This window comes from Carassius auratus, chromosome 3, assembly GCF_003368295.1.
Source record: "Carassius auratus strain Wakin chromosome 3, ASM336829v1, whole genome shotgun sequence".
Taxonomy (NCBI): Eukaryota; Metazoa; Chordata; class Actinopteri; order Cypriniformes; family Cyprinidae; genus Carassius; species Carassius auratus.
In genome coordinates, this window is record NC_039245.1 from 22,285,765 (window position 1) to 22,309,171 (window position 23,407).

The 23,407-nt window shown below is 37.8% G+C and overlaps 1 protein-coding gene across 2 annotated transcripts in view; it reads right to left on the minus strand.

Moving 5' to 3' along the window:
- Window positions 1–23,407, minus strand: part of top2b (DNA topoisomerase II beta) — a 30,622-nt gene that overhangs the window by 1,982 nt on the left and 5,233 nt on the right. For both annotated transcript variants that reach the window (XM_026214645.1, XM_026214636.1), the window contains exons 6-31: window positions 22,873–22,970; window positions 22,546–22,758; window positions 22,224–22,397; window positions 18,595–18,696; window positions 18,334–18,471; window positions 16,223–16,361; window positions 11,482–11,639; window positions 11,095–11,220; window positions 10,857–10,967; window positions 10,664–10,769; window positions 10,470–10,579; window positions 10,250–10,342; window positions 8,358–8,472; window positions 8,093–8,214; window positions 7,718–7,866; window positions 5,481–5,712; window positions 4,528–4,662; window positions 4,220–4,420; window positions 3,373–3,568; window positions 3,083–3,174; window positions 1,943–2,104; window positions 1,765–1,848; window positions 1,488–1,685; window positions 868–1,021; window positions 618–785; window positions 77–266 (exon numbers count right to left, since the gene is read on the minus strand). In XM_026214645.1, the coding sequence (XP_026070430.1) occupies window positions 77–266; window positions 618–785; window positions 868–1,021; window positions 1,488–1,685; window positions 1,765–1,848; window positions 1,943–2,104; window positions 3,083–3,174; window positions 3,373–3,568; window positions 4,220–4,420; window positions 4,528–4,662; window positions 5,481–5,712; window positions 7,718–7,866; window positions 8,093–8,214; window positions 8,358–8,472; window positions 10,250–10,342; window positions 10,470–10,579; window positions 10,664–10,769; window positions 10,857–10,967; window positions 11,095–11,220; window positions 11,482–11,639; window positions 16,223–16,361; window positions 18,334–18,471; window positions 18,595–18,696; window positions 22,224–22,397; window positions 22,546–22,758; window positions 22,873–22,970 (3,766 nt within the window). The remainder of the gene's footprint in view (window positions 1–76; window positions 267–617; window positions 786–867; window positions 1,022–1,487; window positions 1,686–1,764; window positions 1,849–1,942; window positions 2,105–3,082; window positions 3,175–3,372; window positions 3,569–4,219; window positions 4,421–4,527; window positions 4,663–5,480; window positions 5,713–7,717; window positions 7,867–8,092; window positions 8,215–8,357; window positions 8,473–10,249; window positions 10,343–10,469; window positions 10,580–10,663; window positions 10,770–10,856; window positions 10,968–11,094; window positions 11,221–11,481; window positions 11,640–16,222; window positions 16,362–18,333; window positions 18,472–18,594; window positions 18,697–22,223; window positions 22,398–22,545; window positions 22,759–22,872; window positions 22,971–23,407) is intronic.

Below are 23,407 nucleotides of genomic sequence, written 5' to 3' on the forward strand. Positions count from 1 at the left end.
CTGAAATATGAACCTAAAATGCTTGTGAAGGGCTTTGAGAGATTCACCTAAAACTGAATATAATGAGAGAACATACAAATTAGCAACTGTTGTTTTTGGAGGGAAAATGCCGTCGTCATCATCATCATCATCTTTATCGTCATTGTGTTGCTCTGTATCTTTATAGCTGTGAAGTGGTGAAGCTGAAGCATCATTCTCCTGTTCTTCATCACCATCCTCCTCTTCCTCCTCTTCAGAGAAGTCAAACGTGTACTTGGCCTTCACAGCTGTGAAACAACACAACACAAAACATTTGAGTCATTCTGACACAATATCAATAAGTGACTTCTGTTGTAAATGTTCACATATGCACCACCACTTCTGCACCTTTTCAAAAATTCAATATCATTTTACAGATGCTGGTCAATTACTTCTTCCATAGATATTAAATGTTTTTTCTCTACTCTCATGTTTAAATAACATACAGCAGTCCAGCCCACTGAAGCCTTGTAAATATATAAAGTGAAATAAAAAGTATAACCAACTCTATACAGGTTACACGACGTGTACCGTCGTATTGGCCAGGCCTGATGATAAAAACAATAAGAATACGTGAGTATTAACAGAAGCACGCGCACCTGAGGCTCTCCTGGACGTGGTGTCTCTGGGAATAACAGGTTCGTTTTCATCCAGCTCACTGTCGGACCGATCATCATTAACTTCATCATCATCTGACCATGGATTCCTCTTCTTCACTTTCTTACCCGGACCTTTAGGGCCTGTTGGCTTTCTTTGTCTCGGAGCACCTGAAAATATTACATAAAAAATAATCAAAACCTGTTTTGAAAATAAGCTGGAGTTAAACAGAGTGCCAGTATTTATTGTTACCAGGTTCCTTCTTCTCTCTCTTCACCCGGGGGGCTTTGGGTTTGGCTCCTGGATTGGGAAGGCCAGAAGGGGAAATGAGGGAGTTCTCTCCTTCATTGGAGCCCAGCGCACTGTCCTCCTCAAACTCCAGCTTCATGGCTGCGTCTAACTCAACCTGACATGAACACACATCATTAGACATGCTTGACATTTATTAGCTGGGCTTCAGCTTATTCAGGTATACTTGATATAGGACTCCAGACTATTACATAAACGAATAATAATCACTATTACTGATGTCCGTCATAAGTAAGTGCAGTTATTATTAATATTACATAATTTGTATCAGTGAAGTTTATCTGACAGTAAAGTGTGAGTTGTGTGTGTGATTCAGACATAACTTATATTAACAACATCAATCTCTGTAAATGCAAATATATATAATATATAATTTTTACTAAATAAATAAATGTGAAAGTTTTGAAAGAGTTTAATATCAGCTGGAAATATATCAGGTTGTTAGACTAAGCTGGATGTAAGATGCACCTTAAGTCTAGGTGTTGGTGTTGAGCTACATGAGGTAGATTTGAAGTGTAAAGTCATGACTTGTTTTCATGACATTTCACTTCACACACACATACCTTCTTCTTTTTGGTGAGTTTCTTGGAGGCGTCGGCTTTCATAGCGAGTGTGACCTGTGGCTCTATCCTGCGGCCAAAGGGAGAGGGCAGAGTTTCCTCCAGATGCATCTTCTTCACTTTAGGTTTGCCCACCTTCCCTTTGACAAACTTCACAGCCTTCCCAGAGTTCACACTCTCCTTCTCCAGCTCCTCTACACGCTGGAAGAAAGACGGAGAGAAAATACTCACACACTTCATCACCCATTCCTAAAGCTAATGTCTAAAAAAAGAGACTCACATCCAGCTCCTCAATGAAGACGGCCAGATCTTCCCTCCACAGATCGTCTGAATTCTTCCTCTGAAGTTCATTCAGCTCTGCTCTCTGTATAAAATATAAACCTGATATGAACCACTGAATTTTACACTTGGCTGTAAGAGTGATAATAGTATAATATAATAGTAAAAGATAATAGTACCTTCAGATCTCTCTGCTTGAGGAGCTCCTGGACCTTCTCCTTGGTCAGACACCACAGAGGCATGTTCAGAATGTAGTTAAAATTCGGCCCGGAGGAAGAACCAGAGTCCACTGAGCTATCACTGTCATTACCATCGCCATCCTCATCCTCTTCCTCCAAAGACTAACATCATCAGCGTCCGACCAAACAGAGAGAAACAGTGAGTAAAAGGTTCAAGAAATAAAGACACTAGAAATGCAACTTATTATAATATTGTAAAATTACAAATGAAAATAAAAAATCCAACTTTATAACAGCCATTAAAGTAACATACTGTATACTAATTGGGAGGGGCTCAGTATTGTTCAAAGTTCATAACTAAAGCCTTGTTTATACTTTCAACTAGCACTGCACTGTGACTGTCTGCTGATTGTGTGCACAATTCAGAGGCATTTATTGCACAAAAGAAGTAGTTTGGCAGAACAACACTATTTTATATCAAATATTTTTGGGAAAATTCAGATTTCGATTTGATTCAATTCAATATTGATTAATTTGGATAACTACCAGGTACAGGACAGTGAATATCTAGCAAAATGCTCCTCTCTAGAGTGAATTTTTTGTCACCAAATATGTTTTTCTGTGGTAAATGTGACGTTACATGACACATTTTTTTATAAGCTATTGGCTTATTGACAGGATACGGATTTCTGAAATTGAAATCTGAGACTTTGTTTCATATAAAAAGTAACAAATCAGTAAGCTTTTTGCAATTTATTGGATGGGATGCGCGCTACAACGTTCTATTCATTATCTGACACGCGAGACTAATCGATTCTTAAGATTTATGAATCTTATATCGTTTCATAAAAATCAGAATCGATTAACATTGAGAAATCATTTCACCCAGCCCTAATGCGCATCTCAGAAAACTCTGCAATAATGTAATTTGTGGATGCAGCAGATTAAAATGTTTGCGTTGAATTCCATTTACTTTGAATGTTCGAATGTTAGAAATTTAAATTAACTCATATTACACAAGTCTACAATTTTGTGTTTGGTCGTAATGCATGGAGTTTATTTATCTTAATACACGGGGTGACCTTTAACAGATGCATAAATACACATGGCTGTATCTGTCACCGATGTTTCCTCACATACCTTCTCCTGGGCTTTGTTCCAGGCTGCAACCGGGTCGGATTCGTATCCTTTTTGCACCAGCATTCGGATCAAGTCTCTTTTTGACTTGTTCTCTGGTAAAATAATACAAACCATTAAAACATTTCTCTTTTAAAGTTTAAAACCGAAGTCTAATGGCCCGTTCTTCGTTTGTCCTCTGCAGTAAGGCTGTTATTACCAGTTACACTGAAGCAGAGATTCAGATTTACCAAACAAAAAGACAAGAAAAAATAAATAGATATTTCAGACAGATGTGTGGATGAACATCTCACCGATTGATATTTTTCCTTCAATCTTCTCCAGCACAAATCGTGCCTGGTTGGAGAGTTTGGCTGCCTCAGCTCCCAGACTACCCACCAGCCAGTCCTTCCTCAGTTTATAATAGTGCAGTCGCAGCTCGAAGAACTCCTTCAAGATATCCTGCACAGACTCATAGCGCTTCAGACAGCCCATGTGATCAAACAGCACCTACAGAGCAGAGAAGAAAGATCATTAGCAAATAAAAATCACATTAACAGTTTCACCAAAAAACACAATAAAATTGGCGATACATTGGTGACATTATTAATAACCTTCAGTGTTTTTCCTTGATTTTTTGGGGTACAGTACGTTTTTAAAAAAAATTCTCATCAGGGCTTTGAAAACACGGAGATATGTCTGGAATCACAAAATATATATGAAAATGAAGTGCAAGTTGTAACACTTATTTAGTACAATGTTGTCGTGTTCAGACTTACTGAGTATCCAAAAGGGAAAAAATTACAAAAATGCCCATCCCTAATACGGTTGAATTGTCCTAACATGTACATTGCTTTGTGTTGGTTTTATTTGCAAATTTGGTTTCCTTACTTAAGTTTGTGTCAATTAAAACTTGCACTAGGAAAACTTTTACCACTCATGGCCACATGGATTCATCTTTAAAGGTACACCTTTGGCACTCTAACAGTTAATAAACAAAACTGCATGCATCTTGAGGAAGAACACTGTAGCTGGAGCTAATGTTTATATATATGACGGGTCACACTACTCTGCAGCGGTTTATGTTTCTTGCCTAATTATATATCAAGGTGTGAAATCATGCCAGTTTGATTCGGGAGCCTCAGGAGGGGAGGTCCGTACCATTGAGTTGCAGGTGAGGGACGACTGCAGTTTGAAGACCTTGTGGAGACCGGCAGCCTCGGCCTGTGCAAGCTTCTCCTCTGTCATACGCACCACAAACTTCACTGTGGTGTCAGTGTGGTACTCCTTATAGTCATTGATCAGAGGAGGAGTTTTATCTGTTCCCTGGAGCATGGGCTCCAGAACTGACTCCTTGTATGCCTGAGAGAAAGAAAAAGATGGCATTTCTGGCATCATCAGCACATCAGTACCCCAGTGAAGAGATACAGCTTTATAAAATCAAAAAAGACTTCTACAGGTGAGCTCACCTGAGTCCATGTGCGAACAGGAAGTTCAGTAATCTCAATAGTATTTTTGTCCAGGACAGACACTTCTCCGCTGACCAAATATTGGTTCTGTCCCAGCTCATGAATGGCACCTTTGAAATTCTTGTATCTGGGTAGCTAACAAAAACATGAAGAGATGCAGAGAATGAGTGATTTAAACTTATGCTGAACCTGAGTTTGATGACCCCTCTATCCAAAGATATGGTATCTGATGTTGTAGTGCTGTTTCCATTAGCACTAGCTGCAGCTGTTTATCACTGTAGAAACTAAAAAAGAAGAAACTACTTACGGGCAATAGCACAACAGAAGTAAAAATAATAAAACAAAGTGAGTGATTAAAGTGTGTCCTTTATAAAATCACTTGATTGCTTTAAATGGCAGAACAGCACTGGAATGTCCCGTGTGTAACTGTAACATCTATACTCTGAGACTATCATTCAAAATCTATACCGGGTTATCGAGTCACCAGTACATCGCCCACCCCTCCTCTGAATAATTCTTGACACTAATTCTACACATCTTTATAAGGCAAATTAACTTATTTTCCATCAACCGGTTAAAACTGACAACACTGCGTTTATGCAACATGAATGTGTAGAATTTCCAATTAGGTAAATAACTAGAAGAATAACAAAATGCATTAAACGGTAAAACTATTTGCACTACAAACCAGTGTGTTTATGAATGTTCAAGTCAAGCAAGCTTTATTGTAATTCCACCATATCTGGAGACATACAAAGGAACAATATTTCAAATTTGTTCATATAGGTTTACATATGTAGCACTGTTTAATTTATTATGATCATAATTTATAATTTTTTATGATAATAAATTAAAATAATATAACAAATATTAAAAACTAAAGTTTCAATATTAACAAGAATAACATACTGTTTTTGAACAAGAAAAAAAATAAAAAGCTGCAGAGGTCTTACCATGGGAAGAGGGTCCTGGTGGTTGAGCATACGGTTAATGTTATTGACGATCTCTCGCGGGTCATAGTTGGGGATCTTGCAGGCCCAACCAGTCCCGATACCCTCGGCTCCGTTCACCAGTACCATGGGAATTATGGGTATGTACCACTCTGGCTCCACCTTCTGGTTGTCATCATACAGGAACTTCAGCAGGCTGGAGTCCACAGCAGGAAACAGCAGTTTGGCCAATGGACTGCAAGAAAAGATCATAACTGATTGCTAGACATAGATGTAGTCATAAAGCAAAACATAGTTAGTTGAAATGACAATAAAAGCATTAGGGCAGTCACAACTAATCAATTAAATAAACTGATAGTAATAATCAATAATGAACATCATAGATACTGTGCTCTTTATGTTGGGGTTTGTCATAAACATGTTGCTCGCTTGCAATTAACTACTGTGTAGCCTGTAAGGTGCTATATAAATAAATAAACGAACGAACGAATGATAAAAGAGCAATTATACGTAAGTGTTATTTTTTTAATCAAAAAGAATAACCATCAGATAGGGTCAGGTAGACAGAAACAAGTAGAAGAGGGTGATTTGTTTTATAAAAATAAAACATGTCAAATAAATGGGAAAAGAATAGAGAATGCTATCTTTAGAGGGTCATTTTTATAATAAATAAAAAGAAAACAAGAAGATTGTCTGTCAGAGGCTCTCTCTTTTTTAAAAGAAGGCAAGAAGTAAGAATAGAACAGTGTGTGCTAGAGTTAGAAAGTCAAACGAAGATGGAAGAGATGTGTTTTTAGCTGATTCTTGAAATTGAAGGTGAATGTTGTGACATTTACCAAGTATTGTAACCCATAATCACAATTGGTGCTCTGCATTTAACCCATCCCACTGCACACACACAGCAGTGAGAAGTGAACACACAGTGAACACACACCATAGATCCAGGGGCTTCAGTGTTTCCAAAAGGATTTTGACTTGTGGTGGCAGATGACGTCACATTACTTTGCATATTCGTGACGTCGGGTTTACGTTCATCACCTCGGATCTGTTCTACTCTCTAAACTTTCACTTACTCTATACAACTGCCCAAATAAGCCGTTTACATTTTTTTTATGTTGTCATACATAAAACAAACAGAAATCAATTTTGATTACCTTATTTTTCGGACTATAAGTCGCATTTATTTAGAACCAAGAACCAAGAGAAAACATTACCGTCTACAGCCACGAGAGGGCGCTCTATATTTATTAGGGGTAGACTACAGGAGCACTGAGGAGTATAGAGCGCCCCCTCGTGGCTATAGACAGTAATGTTTTCTGTTAGTTAATTTTTCTTGGTTCATGTCAAATTAATTTTAACAAATAATTCACACCTGACTATAAGTCGCAGGACCAGCCAAACTATGAAAAAAAGTGTGACTTACAGTCCGGAAAATACGGTATACTAATATCCAGGAGTCACTCTCACATTCATGTAAAATTCAAGGGCTGCAACTAATGATTATTTTGATGACTTTTATTTTATTTTATTAATTTGATGATTAATCAGATAAAAAAAAAAAAAAAAAAAAAAAAAAAAACGATTTTCTTTCATTTTACTGACAAACACACCATTCCACATTCTGCCCAATGACCTCATAACAAATGTGTCAACTGAAGGCTATGAAAAGGTGCATACCATTTAACAGCTATATCCTTATCTGTACATGTCAGAATGTCACGCGACTATTTCCATAAAGTCTCACAAGAAGCAAGACTCCTTTAAGCACAACAGAAAAGGAGTACAATAACTATGACTAAAACACATAACTTGCTATAACACATTTTGTTAGACATGTAATATAATTTTATGAGCAGGGCCGGCTGAGAGCTGTAGGAGTAGAACGAATGTTAATGAGCGACACCTTCGACAGACACTGGTCTAGAGTGCCACAGAGGAGCTCCAGAGGGAGAAAAGAAAGACGAGAGACGACCAGGCCTAGGACCTTTTTCATTGGTGAGTTATGTTTATGTGCTTATATATTAAAGCCCATACATACAAAAGTAGCAAAAAATTTACTGCCCACGTTTCCGGCTGTGTGTGTGCGCTTCGAATGGGATAAATGCACTAATTCTGAGTATGGATTGCCATACTTGGTCACGTCACATCACATATTATGTTTTGGTTTACCATTTTTAATTTCAAATTGAACATTGTTTGGATGTATGCACCAGTATATGTTAAAACAAATAAAATCTTACCTAAGCATAGTGAAGATATAACGAGGGCTGGCAGCATCTTTACCGCCATTGATACGGGTACCAAACTGACCGAGAGGCTGAAGGATGTTGATATTGTTGCTTCCCACAAAGTTCTGGGCCAAATTCACAATAGTCATCATCAAGGCTTGCTGCAGAAAAGATACAAATTCTTGTCATAAATCATTCATTCTATTCTTTTTCATAACTTTTTCAATAAATAAGTTTACAGTTAACATTTTATATTCACTGTTTTCTTTCAAGACTGTTGCACATGATTTATTGATGTCTTGTTAATCGATGCATTAAGAAAACCACTGTAAATCACTACAACAGTGAGGAACAAGAATAAATAAAAGAAGCAGGTTTGCTACAAACTTCGCCATGATGATATGCAGACATCTCAGCCACAGACCCGGCCAGCTGGGCCACCTTGACTTCCCTTTTATCATTCCTCTTCATACAGGTGAACAACACCTTCCTCTGGCCCGGCTTCAGACCTGCATGCAGCAGATGAAAGTAGACATCAAGTTCAGAAGCCCAGAAGCAAACATAATCAGGACAGCAAAAAAATAAAAAAAATCTCAAAGTAAGAAGAGAAACCCAGAGATTAACGTGTAAGAACGTAACTGAGTATACACACCATCAACAAGCGATGGAATCGACCGCTCATTGTCAGAATTGGAGAAGAGGATGAGTTCTTTATTGATGAAGTCATTGTAGGACAGGTGTCGTGTTGATGTGCCATAGAGGAATTGCTGTGATGAGACAACAAGGACATGCACAATGACTGATCATAAAACTATTAATTTCCTAAAAGTAATCACTTTTACTTGACAGTAAGAAGAAAAACAAACAAGATATTAAAGTTTAGTTTAAATGAAATCGGTTAAAAATAACTGTGACTGTTGACTATTGACATAGTCTTGCCAAGTTTAAAAGAGCTTAAAACACTGACATTAGGGGCCCTTATCATACACCCGGCGCAATGCGATGTGTATTTGCTAGTTTCAGTCCGGCGCTGTCCGCAGTTTCCCGTTCAGTGCAATGTCATTTAATGAGGAAACGCATTTATGCCCATGGGCGTGCTGGTCTAAAAAAGAGGTGCGTTCAGGCACATTGCTATTTTAAGGAGCTGAAAATAGACTCTGCCACAGACCAACTCAAACCTGGTCTAAAGTCTAAAGTCAATGGCACAATATTTTTTTTGTTATTTAAAGAGCGCGTTGGTAGAAAATCCACTGGGCGGGTCCACAGTGCGCGTTGTCTTTGCTTATTACACACAGGGATGCATCACACAAACATGCCAAATATTAAAAACAAAAGGATCACAGTGTAAAAGAAAATAAAATATATAAAAATTTAATGATGGATAGTCATTGCATGTATTAGAATTAGGCTACCTATTTGAAATTCAGCCTATTACTACTTATCATGATTATTTAATTAATTAAATGAACAATCGTGCCAATACACACACACATATATATTAACTGACACATCGTGTGGAGCTTTGATGGATGCATGCTTGTCCCGTAGATGATCTGCTTGCGTGCTTTAACTTTGAGCACGAGCAGATCGGTTTCTTCACTTGAGAAGCGTTCAGCTTTTCCACCAACACCAACGTTTTTTTCCGTTATTAAAATAGCAAAAGTGGATTTGGACACGCCCTGGGTGCACCTGCGCCCTGCGCTTTACTCTTTGCGTTTAGATCGTTGAAATAGGGTAGAAGTTTAAGTTTATTTCTAGGATTAACATTTGCTATTTTACACATTAAAAAGAATGAATGCAATAAATGCAACATCCATTTTTTTTTTCTGAAATAACTTATGCTAATGTCTTGTCCCCACATTACAGCATATGATCACTCTCTCTGTGAGCGGCTCACCAGCTAGCAAATAATGTGTGCAATATGCGAAACTGACATGTAGGACGTTAGCATGTATGCCTTGTTTTTGATCCTGTCAGTAACGTGCTTGTTTCAGTGATTAAAACAAAGTATGGATACTTGCAAACTAGTAACTTTATTACTTATTTATCATGACATAATGCATAATGCATAATTAGTCCCCTAGAACCTAGTGTGCAAGCTAAAGGCAACTGAAAATCTCAAAAACATTCAAAATATAATGTCTTTTGAATTCATGAAGGATTGAACAGTAAAGTGCAGGTAGATGTAGTGTCCATCAGGACACAATAGACTGCACAAAGGATGAACTTCTAAGGCAATAAGCTCCAAAATGCTCTGGATGATGCCTAACAACGGCCCTTAGGCTGATGATACACTGGGCAACTTTTTGAGCCATTTTAACTGGCTGTCTATCTGGACACTTTAGATCGATTTTGGGCCCTTTGTCTAAACTGGGTGCCCACTGACAGCGACATTGGCCAAAGTTACCTGTCAACATTGCTAAAATATTTGCCTTGTGTATTATCATGCTCTTAAATAGTGCATGTGTGTGATTATAGTGTACTGGAGCTAAACATTTATAAACATTTGTCCTTAATTTGTCAGTGTGTAATTAAGAGCTGTACCTCAGGCAGCCCATGCATCCTCCTCTGCCGTCTGTCCTCCATGAAATTAGTCAGCCACTCTTTCCTGTCATCCGTTTTCTTCTTACTGAAGGCCTGAGCAGAGTCACACACAATGTTACCCAATACGTCAAAACAATATGGAGTAATATCTGAATAAATATACTTTTGCACCAAATGTAGTATAAAAAAGACCAGTAGTGAAGAGCAGTGACTAACTAACCAGTGTGATGGCTGCGTCATCTTCAGTGCCATTGTACTTAAACATAATTCGATGTCTCTCCATGTCAGCAAAATATTCCTTTGCTTCTTTGCTTGTACTGGTACCCAAACCTGACAAACGTACAGTAAACATATAGTCATGTTTTTAGATGCTGACTGTTTCAAATAAGTAGTAAAACAAACAAATAAACAAACCTTTGTAGTACTTTATGTGCCAAGTTTTATAATTTTCTGTGTGCTTTTTCCATTCCTCAAATTCTGGGATGCTGTAGAATGCTACTTCCTGTTTGTTCTTATTGGCCTAAAGAGAAAATGTTAAAAACAAGTTTAAAAAAATTAACCTGCACTGATTAACAGGGGGTATTTCTTTATTGGATGACTATCATACTTTTACGATGGGTGTGATGAATTCCTCCAGGAAGGTGTGCTTCAGCAGAGATGGCCAGTTGTGATGGAAGAAGTTAATGAGAAGACCCTTGATGTGAGAGCCATCTTGATCCTGATAGTAAACGTAACAGAAATGATGCAAACATGTATAGGGAACATCTCTGCATACTTCATGGATAGAAAAGACATGTTCTTTCAAAAAATAACCATTGAAGACCAACTAAAGCACATAATCGCACCTGATCGGTCATGATCATAATCTTTCCGTAGCGTAAGCTCTTCAGCGACTCTGGGTCATCATAGCTCTTCTTGTACTGAAGACCCACAATTTTAATGATGTTGTTGATTTCTGCATTCTCCATGATCTATAATCAAAATTAGTTCAATTTCCAGTTACAAAACACACACATGATGTTTAATAAGTAGATGTGCAAAGGGAAATTTGGACCAATTGACTCTAACTAGTAAAGCCTCATGTATACTTCTGTGTCAAAACTACGCCGTAGCTGTGCTGTAGGTTGTGCGTATTATTTCAAATAATGTTTCACACAAGTTCCACTCATGCAATTATGCTCTTGTATTCTACTATGGTTTGTCTTTCCATGTTGAGGTTTCCTGGGGTTTACCTGTTTGTGTGTGGCCTCCCTCACATTTAGGATCTTTCCTCTGAGTGGAAACACTCCATATCGGTCTCGGCCTATCACTCCTAAACCGGACACAGCCAGGGACTTGGCTGAATCTCCCTCGGTCAGGATCAGAGTGCACTCAGAAGAGTGTTTCCCACCTACACGACAGAACGAGGGTTACTCACGGATGAATCAAGCATTTAAAAACAGCTTCTTCATATTTACAGTAGGCCTACTTTAAAGAAGTCATCTACCAAACACAGAAGCTGCTAAAATAAAACTGCAATTACCAAATGAAGACTTTTTCACATTAATATAACAGACATTAACGTTACTTACATTAATATTTTCACACCAACACAAATGTTTGGCCAGTTTCCACATGCGAGTTGCATGTTCAGACCAGAAAGGCTACACAAAGACTGTGGTGTAATGTACCATCTGTTTATTTAGATGCTGATTTATTTATTTTGTTTATTTTTATTTTTTTGTAATATTCTCATGTTGGTCTCTGTATTTATTTGCTGGGAGCTGATATTTGCAATGACTGATTCAAATTAAAAAGTTTATCACAGAATTTTCACTTTGAGCGCTCGGCTTGGTGTGAACAGGTCAATAAAGCATAATTTTCTTTATGCAAAATATTATTTTTCTTCCAATTTTTTTTTTGTTTGTTTTTTTTATCAAAGATTAGAGTTTGAGGTGGACATTTCCAGACAAATTCAAATAACATTCACCAAACATTCAAATAACACTGGAATACTGAAGGCCTAATTTAATTTTAGGAATGAAAGAGAATGTATCCAAAAGTGCAAGTATGTCTCGGGATATGGATGTAACCATGATTCCCCGAGAGGGACTGAGACGCTATGTCCACTAGCAGACACTTTGGGTAATGCTGCTAGCATGACCGGTGTCAAAAGCGCGCATGTGGAAAAAAAATATCCCATTGGTCCACGTGACCCGTGACAACCAACTCAGCTGTCTGAAGGAGACGTAAACAGGTCGAATCATGGCGAAAGGATGGGGAACCATGGTTATATACGTATCCCGAGATGTTCCCCTTCTAGGGAACTCACACTGTGTCCTCTAGCACAAACTTTGGGGAACAAAATGCCAACCATGCCGAGGCGTGTGCCTGTCCACCTGGTGAGAGACCAAGGAAGTGACAGACATACACCAAGCTTTTCCTCAGAAAGGGGCCAAGCCAATGATGCCTCGGGCTGCTCACGATTTCAGATAAAGGGGAACATCTGTTAACAACTGAGTTAAGCACACAGCTATCTTCAGATAGCTATGCTATGTTAGCAATACTAGCCTGGATACACAAGACCACTGAAAAGACTACACTAGGAAGCCTCCAGAGGAGCTCAAGAGATTGCTAATCAAATGAGAGTAGTTGCTGAGCTAGAACACAGCTCTCCTCAGACAGCTATATCCTAAGGGTCTTATGAAAACTCGTAGACCAATAATAAACCATGCACAGCTAGTCTAGGTAGCCAGGTAAGACCTTCCTTCAGAGTTACCCAGACCACAGAGAGTGGGCTATCTGCTTATAACCCCGGCGGTTCTCAATTTCAGTCCTAGGGCCCCACTGCTCTGCACATTTTTATTATGTTTCTCTTAGCGCTTCAGACGTTTGTCTTATTCGAACGTTAAGTGCTTTGAGCTTGCATTGGTCCATGACAGTAACACCATTGTTGGGTGTGTTCTGGAACTCTACCTTCTTTGACGTGTGATTTTTTTTCCCCGGTTCGTTTTTCATTCAACGGAGTCAGGCAAGAGAATAACGTCTCCTAGTCTTAAAATGAAAATTCTTTACATTTCAGTCTTTAAAGTCAAAAGTATTCATTAATATATTAATTAAAACAATTATTATCAATAAATTATTATATCAATTAGGGCTGTGAGATATGGACAAAAAAAACGAGAGAAATCACGATTTCTTTGATAAATTTTGCGATTTCGATTTTAATGACGATTTTGACACACAGACATGCTTTACAGTCATAAATGCATTCAGAATGAATTGGAAACATATTTCCAAAAGAAAACCAATTAGAGCTTTATCAAAACGTTGTAACATGTCTCTAGAATAGACATAAGTCAAAATAATCATTTAATAAGCATGAGCACTGCACGTTTAAAAAAAAAAAAAAAAACTGGTGCGGGTTTTACTATATCACTGCATTTCAGAAGGAAACCGACTGTATTTAGCACATTTTTGATAATGTCATTTTGATAAGGCAGCGTTTGTGAGCTCTGTGCTGCTTTGCAGCCATTACCAGAGAAACCTCTATCTCCCCCACTCTTAAAGTGCCTTCTGCTCACAGAAAATCTACTTGCATATATATGTACAGGTGCTGGTCATATAATTAGAATATCATCAGAAAGTTGATTTATTTCACTAATTCCATTCCAAAAGTGAACCTTGTATATTATATTCATTCATTACACACAGACTGATATATTTCAAATGTTTATTTCTTTTAATTTTGATGATACTGCCAAATTCAGTATCTCAGAAAATGTTAATATTGTGAAAACACCTGGTGCTACACTTTAATCAGCTAATTAACTCAAAACGCCTGCAAAGGCCTTTAAATGGTCTCTCATTCTAGTTTTGTAGGCTATGAAATCATGGGGAAGACTGCTGACTTGACAGTTGTCCAAAAGACGACCACTGACACCTTGCACAAGGAGGGCAAGACACAAAATGTCATTGCAAAAGAGGCTGGCTGTTCACAGAGCTCTGTGTCCGAGCACATTAATAGAGAGGTGAAGGGAAGGAAAAGATGTGGTAGAAAAAGTGTACAAGCAATAGGGATAACCGCACCCTGGAGAGGATTGTGAAACAAAACCAATACAAAAATGTGGGGGAGATTCACAAAGAGTGGACTGCAGCTGGAGTCAGTGCTTCAAGAACCACTACACATAGACATATGCAAGACATGGGTTTCAGCTTCGCATTCCTTGTTTCAAGCCACTCTTGAACAACAGACAGCGTCAGAAATGTCTAAAGACAAAAAGACTGCTGCTGAGTGGTCCACAGTTATGTTCTCTGATGAAAGTCAATTTTGCGTGTCCTTTAGAAACCAGGGTCCCAGAGTCTGGAGGAAGAGAGGAGAGGCACATAATCCACGTTGCTTGAGGTCCAGTGTAAAGTTTCCACAGTCAGTGATGGTTTGGGGTGCCATGTCATCTGCTGGTGTTAGTCCACTGTGTTTTCTGAGGTCCAAAGTCAACACAGCCGTATACCAGGAAGTTTAGAGCACTTCATGCTTCCTGCTGCTTGACCGACTTTATAGAGATGCAGATTTCATTTTCTAACAGAACTTGACACCTGCACACAGTGCCAAAGCTACCATTACCTGGTTTAAGGACCATGGTACCCCTGTTCTTAATTGGCCAGCAAACTCGCCTGACCTTAACCCCAAAGAAAACTGAGAAGATGCGCAAATAAACGCTGAAAATGAACGTGGATTTGCGCAGCTTCTATGTTAACAATGGCTCCTTGTAGTAACAGCTGCTCTATGTGAAATCACGCACCTGAGGGAATTTACAGCTGATTAGAAAATCGGCTTTACTGACGAGATGCCGATCGTGAACGGAGCACCCCTAGTGTAATGAATGAATATAATATACAAGTTTCACTTTTTGAATGGAATTTGTGAAATAAATGACTTTTTGATGATTATATGACCAGCACCTGTATATATGGGGACAGGGGAGTGCTGTCACAAATAGAGTGTAAGGCTGTGGGAAACACTGCAATCCTTCACAAGCCCTCAAGCACTGAACATGCATACTTCTAGTAGGTTTGGTCAGTGTCTATAAAATTTACATCGAACGATGTCTACAGTAAAACATTGCGATGGACGATGACATCATGGAGCTGGGCGGTGGGCGCCCGAAGCGTGAATCCTTTTTCAGAAAGGCACGGAAAACAAATAATGATTGCTTACAGCTGCCTGTTACATTACAGTACTTAAAATTTAATTTACCACATAAACAGAGATAAGGAGAGATTACTGAGAATGATGGCAAATTATTTGCAGATTCTGAGCACCACTGGCAAACATCTAATCTTGTCAAATGTGTGGTAAGTACTGCCCATCCATAGTATAAACAAACTATGTGCGATTGCAAAGCTCGAAAGTGAGAAACTACAAAGCAATTGTGCTTCAAAAAGCAGTTTCGTTGCCAGACTCCCTGATGCCCGCAATTTATATACAGTATGATTACCCTATGATATAACTGTGAGAGAAAGTATTGAAATATACATTTTCACCCATCTCATATTTATTCCCTTTAGGGTTCCATGTTGCACATAATTTTCTTTCCGAACACAGTATTGGGACACAGCGGATTGCGGGGGGATAGGGGGAATTACGATGCTGGCTCGACATTGATGTTTCTATCCGCCATCGTCTATTGCCCAAACCCTAACTCCTAGGCACTTAACTCACAAATCTGGTGTCAAAACCCTCTGACACGGAGGCACGTACTTCTTGAAATGCTCACCCAGTTTCCCAAACATAGTACAGACTGCTTGCAAACTTATGGCTGCTGAAGACAACAAGATTTGGTGACATGTTCAGAGGGTGCCCTTTTATAGTTCATGGGCTATGATATGATTTTTGGTTCATATCACCCACCCACGCTAATGAGCAGACCGTGATCTCTGAGATCTCTTGGCAAAGCTGTGACAACTTTGACAGTTTATCTGTCATGGACTTACCAGCATCATTGGCATCATCTAGTTTGGGGATCCCTTTAATCTTGCTGTGTTTGACAGAGGAGCATTTCTTGTTCAGCTGCGTCTGGGCCTTAAACTTCACCCAGTTCAGAATGCTCTCCACAATACCACAGTTTGTAGCCTATGACAGGACAAGTCAATCAGACATCACCACAACTCAACAGTTATTAAAGTTAGCATTAAATCAGAACTGACATAATTGATTTTCTTAAAGCAAGTTACTTGTGTCTTGTACAAAATGTATAAGATACATGATATTATCGTGCCTGGGTGGAGCAAGAGAGATACTCTTTGTTCTTGTCATAGCATAAATATTTGATGTTTTAAACCGTGCAGGTGCGTGAGAGAGAGAACCTATGGAATCACCAAAAATTGAAAAAATATACTTTAAAACATACTGATAAACTAACGTTAAATATAAAAACACTGTACTTAAAAGAGCTAGTTCAAATATAGTCTGACGCAACTGTCATATCGCGCATCCTGTGAAAAATATGCCACATCTGCGCATGGAAATTATCAGCAGATTTCATTTAAAGTCCAACAGTTTAACACTAATATTGGACATAAACGAACACATTAAATATAAAGTATTTAAAACGGGCAAGTTCATATATTTGGAATAAAGCTGAATTGAGCTGATGCATGCATCAGTCATACAGCGCTCCGGACTGCGCGCCTCATGAAGAGCAATGCACCGCCACAGAAACAAGAAGGGGATGCATTCAAACATAACTGTGGCATTAAACTCAGTGAGGGCTCGTTTAAAATATTGCACATATATAGGCGGTTCGGATTACTTGTTAAAGTGCAATGAAATTCCTTATATCTGTAGATGATGTACGTCTGTTATTGGATGGAGACTTTGTAATGGCCAAAATGATGTATTTTGCATGCATCACATTATAGAGCGGTGTGCATGAAAATAATAACAAGGCGGCAGAGCGAACTTATCATCTTCTACGACATCACCACATAGTGTGCGTTTAAAGTTAAGTGATCAGTCTTTAAGAGAAGGACTACGTGAGAATCACTATGGATGATAAGTTCGCTCTGCCACCTTGTTATTATTTTGTAACTCTGTTATTTGTTATAATTGTTATTATTTTTTTATTTGTAATACCAAGAAAGAGTTTATCTCTCATGTATGAGAAGCGTGAATTGCTGTGTACCAGCCATTAAATGTGTGGGACACCAACTCCTCGTTTTCTATCTCTTTCATTTAATGGATTAAAAGAGTAATCTGAGTCAAAGCGTTACAACTTCTTCAACTACAGGCTCTAATCCTCTTTTGCACGTGTGTGTGTGTGGGTGTGTGCAGTGCTGAAGTGAAATGACTGGGCAGTTTGATAACCGAATTATAACAGGTCACCTAATAAAAATAAAAATAATAATAGTTATTATTATAATCTAATACATTAATTAATGAGCCTAATATCATCTTGAATATTGACAGAGAAATCTGCTTATGTTGATATATCGGACTATCAATACATGATACTATCCACTATCGGCACAACCCTAGTTCCTAAGCGACCTGGGTGTTTTGATGTTGGATTTAAGAATGGATATTAGCAGTCCTCATTTACTCCCGAGATGGGTCGCTGTGCACAGAGCTGTTTTTGACAAGGTAAAAAAGGGTTTTCATGAAGTTCATGAAGACCCTAAATCATACCAACTTGTGGGAAAATAGGCATGCAGTGTCCCCTTTAAATATATACCTTATTTTAAGCACTATAAGGTGCACTTAAAAGCCTTTAATTTTCTCAAAAAACGACAAGTGCGCTCTATAATCCGGAGCGCCTTATATATGGATCAAGGCTCTCTGTCAAACTGTTTCAGTAAGAAATTCCCTTTAGCACAGCTCTATCTAGTGGATGCATAACGCAAACCCAGTCAAAGTTTGAATGAAGTATCTTCTATTCTATGCGCTTTATAATCCGGTGCGCCCTATATATGAAACAAGTTCTAAAATAGGCCATTCATTGAAGGTGCGCCTTATAATCCGGTGCACTTTATGGTGTGGAAAATACGGTAAAATGAGAAAGTGTTGTAAGTGTCAAGAACAAGATAAGAGATTTTCACAGACGTACAGCTCTGATGAATTTCTCAGAGAGAGTGCATTTGGAGCCAAAGCTTTTGGTCTGTAGGGTCATGTTCTCCTTGGTCTGGGAATCAAAGGTTGGGTTCTCAATCAGGGCATTCACAAATACCCACACGTGGTTTTTAACCTGAAATATAAAAAATATTTTTTTGTTATTTTAGAACTGTCAAGAGACCAAACTGAATCAAATATCCACGTGTCTGAATAGATACTATAGCATACTCTAATGTGTTGAACTGTGAATATACACCTGGAATGGTTTCACGGAGACTCCAGCTTTGTTCTTCTTCTTCACCACTTCAATCAGTTTCGCCACTATTTGGTCCACAACATAGTCAACATGTCTTCCTCCCTAAGATATCACACATTCCATGAGCATGCTATATGATGTTTTTGCTGTTTAGTTGTTAGTTGTTAAGTTGCACCCTTAAATGCATCCCTTTTAAAGCACTATTGTCATTTTGAACCAGTCAGATTTTTGTCTGGCAAACCTGAAACTAGTTTAATTATACATGTTCAGTAGAAACAGATCAGTTAACTAGTCATTTAAGCCAGGGGTTTTCAAACTGGGGTCCGTGACACAAAGCCAGGGGGTCTGCTAAATAATTTGATATACCGTATTTTCCGGACTGCAAGTTGTATCTTCTGAAACATGCTATGGTTTACTCATTTAATGCATAAATGTAAAATAAGCAAAGGGTAAACACTTAAAAGCAGGCACTTCAAGGTTTATTTAGCTAAATATATTTCTCATGTCTGTTTGACAAGTAGAAAGTATCAAAGAATTTTTCTTCATTTAGTAAGAAGTTCATAGAGACCAAGATGGAAAGCGCATTTTGTTTGTTTTCTTTATTTTAAAAAAGCACGAATTTTCACTGTCATTTTGAAGGTATACAAATTAAAATAGACCATTGCTCTTATCCGACGGATATCAAATTTTTTCCACTGATATGAGGAATACAAAGTGTTTTCATAAATAAAAAAAAATAAAAAATACAATTCTCATTACTAAGTAATTAATTATACTGGGTGTTATTTTTTTTTCCTAGGGTAGTCTATAAGCTACTCCTTTCGATGCTGCATTTGATGAATTAACTACACAAAATTTATCTTTTGAACTGAAATGCATGCAATTACCAACCAAATACACACATTCGTTCTATGAGGGTTGCGCTTCACTAAATTAAAATATTTAGTAAATACCTGTTTATAAAATGCACTTAATCATGCATACACAGGACAAAGTTTGAGGCCGCACATTTAGTTTCTGACAGAGTGCAGAGCCATGATCACTATATGGATCACTATAAGACTTGTGCTGGCTGCCTCTCGTATTACAATAATGCACTCTCGACATTTGCCATTAAAATAATGCCAAAAACTGCCCCAAATGGACTATAAATGCAAGAATAAAGTCGTAAAAGCTGCAATACATTTCTTATTGGTTAAAATGAAAGAAGACTATTTTTGCTGCAGCCTGGAATTGAACTGCTGGTTTCGTCTTGTCAGAGGAGAACAGCCTGGTTTCTCCCAAGGTTTTTTCTCCATTCTGTCACTGATAAGAGTTTTGGTTTGGCTTGCTTAGTCGGGGGCACTCAATTTCCAGCAATTTCGTCGACTTGATTGCACAAATACCGTTTAAACTGAACTGAGCTGTATAATGACATCATTGAATTCAGTGATGAACTGCCTTTTTGCATTATTGACACACTATTTTCCTATTTAATGCTGTTCAGTTGCTTTTTTACAATCTATATTCTTAAAAGTGCTATATAAATAATGAATGGCACTATAATATATATATATTGGTGCTGTCAAAATTAGCGCGTTAACGCATTCGATTAATTTGAAATATTTAACGCGTTAAAAAAAAATAATGCAATTAACGCGGTTGCAGTTTTTTTTTTATTTCCAGTTGTGGCCTATGTGTGTTCAACGTGCAAAGAAATATGGATAAGACCAAGGAAGGACTTTTAGACGGAAAGTTTCAGTATAAAACTCTGCCGGATTACTCTTCAGTCTGCCACAAGAAACATTACTATTCATTTAGTCTGCCACAAGAAACAGCAACATTAAAATCATGAACTCAAATGTCATTGTTTAAAAAAAAACAAAAAAAACAATGACTGTAACAGTGCGTAAATCAGACCTTTCTGTAACGCTAACGTTAATAAGCTTAAACGAAAATAACGAAATAATTGTGTAGCGGAGTATTTTTTGTACACAGTGCCGCGAACTGTCAATCACTCCTGTGCGCGTGCATCACTGTCCTCCTCGCAGCTGCAGCAACTTGCGCTCTCTCTCTTCATCAAGCTTTAAAACAAAAAGGGGACAAAAAGATCATATTGTCTTTGTGCATAGGCTATAGATTAATTAGATAAATGAATATCCAAATTTGTGCCTTGCCGTCAACGGTATTTTTTTAGAACTTAGAAAAAAGATGCTGCAGCCAATGAACAGCCAGCGGGGGCTGCAGGACGACTCAACCTCCGCAGACAGTTTTTAATGTTTATCAGACAATAAATACTCAAGATTTTGCTTTAGTATAACTCACAACGAGTTTCACACACCTTCTCCGGCCACGTTGAGTTGTTGACACTTAACAGTGGGAAAGGCGTCACATGCGCTATTCACTTGTATAACTTAAGGGTGAATGGGTAATGTAGTTTCTGCTCTGGGTGGGATGAATTAGGAAGCTTGCATTGTGAAGGGCGCTCTGAAAATCGGCAGTGTAGGTAAAAGATTAAAACCTCTATTAAAACAGATGTCCAAATGAGCGTACCGGTACGCTACAAGCACGTTCTGGGCGCACGGAGAGGTGGCGGTACGCTCAAGAGCTATATTTGGAAGTGGCGGTACTGAGTACCGGTGCGTACCGGCCCACTTAAAGCACTGGCAATGACTATACTTTGGAATTTTTTTGCAGTCCACTTAGAATTCAACATGGAAATCATTTTTGTTTTTTATTGGCATTGATTGTTTTGAAATTCAAATGGTACTTACATGCCTGTGTTTTTATTTCTGTAATAAATATGGCTTTCAAGCCAACAGTTAATTTGGAGGATATTGATGGTTTATTGCAGGTATGTTGTTTACATGAGAAAATCTGTGTTACAAGTTAAACAAAAATTCCAATAAACAATCATATTTTGAATTTAAATAGTTTCTTTGTCTTGAGTTTACATTAATTATTTACATTTTACATTTACATATCCAAAAAGTTTCAGTCTTTTAATTGCGATTAATCGCGATTAATTTTAAAAAATTGTGCGATTAATTAGTTAATTTTTTTTAATCGATTGACAGCACTAATATATATATATATATATATATATATATATATATATATATATATATATATATATATATATATATATATATATATATATATATATATACATGTATATGCATTTATATTTGTTCTGTTATGGATGCCACTAAATATAAAACAGTAGTTTTACTCAGACCTATTCAGTTTTTTTATTTTTTCTGAAAGTAACAGTAAAAAGCAACTTACACACCGATGCAATTTCTGTTTTGTTTTGTTGTTGTTTTTTCCCCCTGACCTGGTGCAACTTTCCGGAAAATATGGTAAATGTTATTATATTATGCTGTAATATTAAAAAGTACATATACAATGGGGACCATTTGCACCAGTAAAACATTCATATTATGTTCATTCCTTATATCCACATTCAACTTTAGACTTAAACACTGTTATAATTATGAGGAGGTCCTTAGAAAACCCTCTCCCCTGTAAGGGGTCCCTGGCTCCAAAAAGTTGAAAACCCCTGATTTATGTAACCCAACAGACAATTCAGAAGATTTGTAATTTTTTATATTCCCAGTTTCAGTTACAAGTAATAGTGTTTCAGAAACCTTGGTGGTGGCAATGCTGTTGACGAAGCTGATTTGCTGGAAGCCCTTTTCACTCATGGTGAGACACACTTCCCAGCGCTCATTCACCGTCTCATTCACCACCTTCAGAGCAACGCCTGTCTCGTCCAGTTTATCCTTCACGTATAGATCCACATAACTGCGAAAACCATTTACCTGCAGCACGAGACACACACACAGATGCTCATGAGGGAGACAGCTGTCTGAAAACATTTGTATCTATGTTACATTTAATGAAAAAACTCATCAGATTGTCTTCAAGAAATAAGCTTTTTTGTACATATGGAAATGACCGGTGACTTACAGGTAGCTTCTTTCCGTTAAGCATGACTTTAACGCCCCTACAAGAGCCGGCCACATCATATGCCCTACGTGTCAGCAGAGCCACAATATCCTTGTCCAGCTTCTCCATCTTGAATTTGGCCAGATCAGGCTGGAACGTGACACAAGTGAAGTCTTCACCATCAAATTTCTTGATCTTCGCCTCGCTGGTCTTTCCCATGTTGTTCTGCCATGTCTTTGAAACACGTGGGAGGAGAAAAACTTTAGGTACATGTGTAAGACATCCAGCTGCTGTTTTATGACAACCACAACACATTTCCTCTATTCCAAATTAAGGAAATGGCTTTACCTGTTTAAAGCTCAGTTTATACTCCTTGCAGGCTGTCTCCACTGTAAACTTTGTGCTGAATATGTTACACAGTTTTGCACCATATCCATTCCTGCCGCCTGAAAAACACCAGATTGATGAGTTACATTCACTTGAACACTCATCCTCAACATGAACAAACAGCACAAAAGCATCTAAATTGCATACAAAGGCTGCATGATTATGACAGAAATAATACTGTTGATCACTTCTCTTGATATTCTAATTGTGATTATTAATGGCAATAAATAACTGTGTGTCATATTCTTTATACAGCTATAATATTTAAAATAAGCTAAAAACTATTTCTGAATTAATTTATTGCTGCTGAACACATACAAGTAAAATTAAGACAAATTAAGTGCATAAACATTAAATAACAGATTAGTACTCTAATCAACAGCAATATCAGAACACTTCTATTCCACTATAACTCTCTAGTTTACTCACTGCGGGTTTACAGTTTCACTTGATCATTTGAGACCATATGCACTCTCATAAACAATCCTGCTATAAT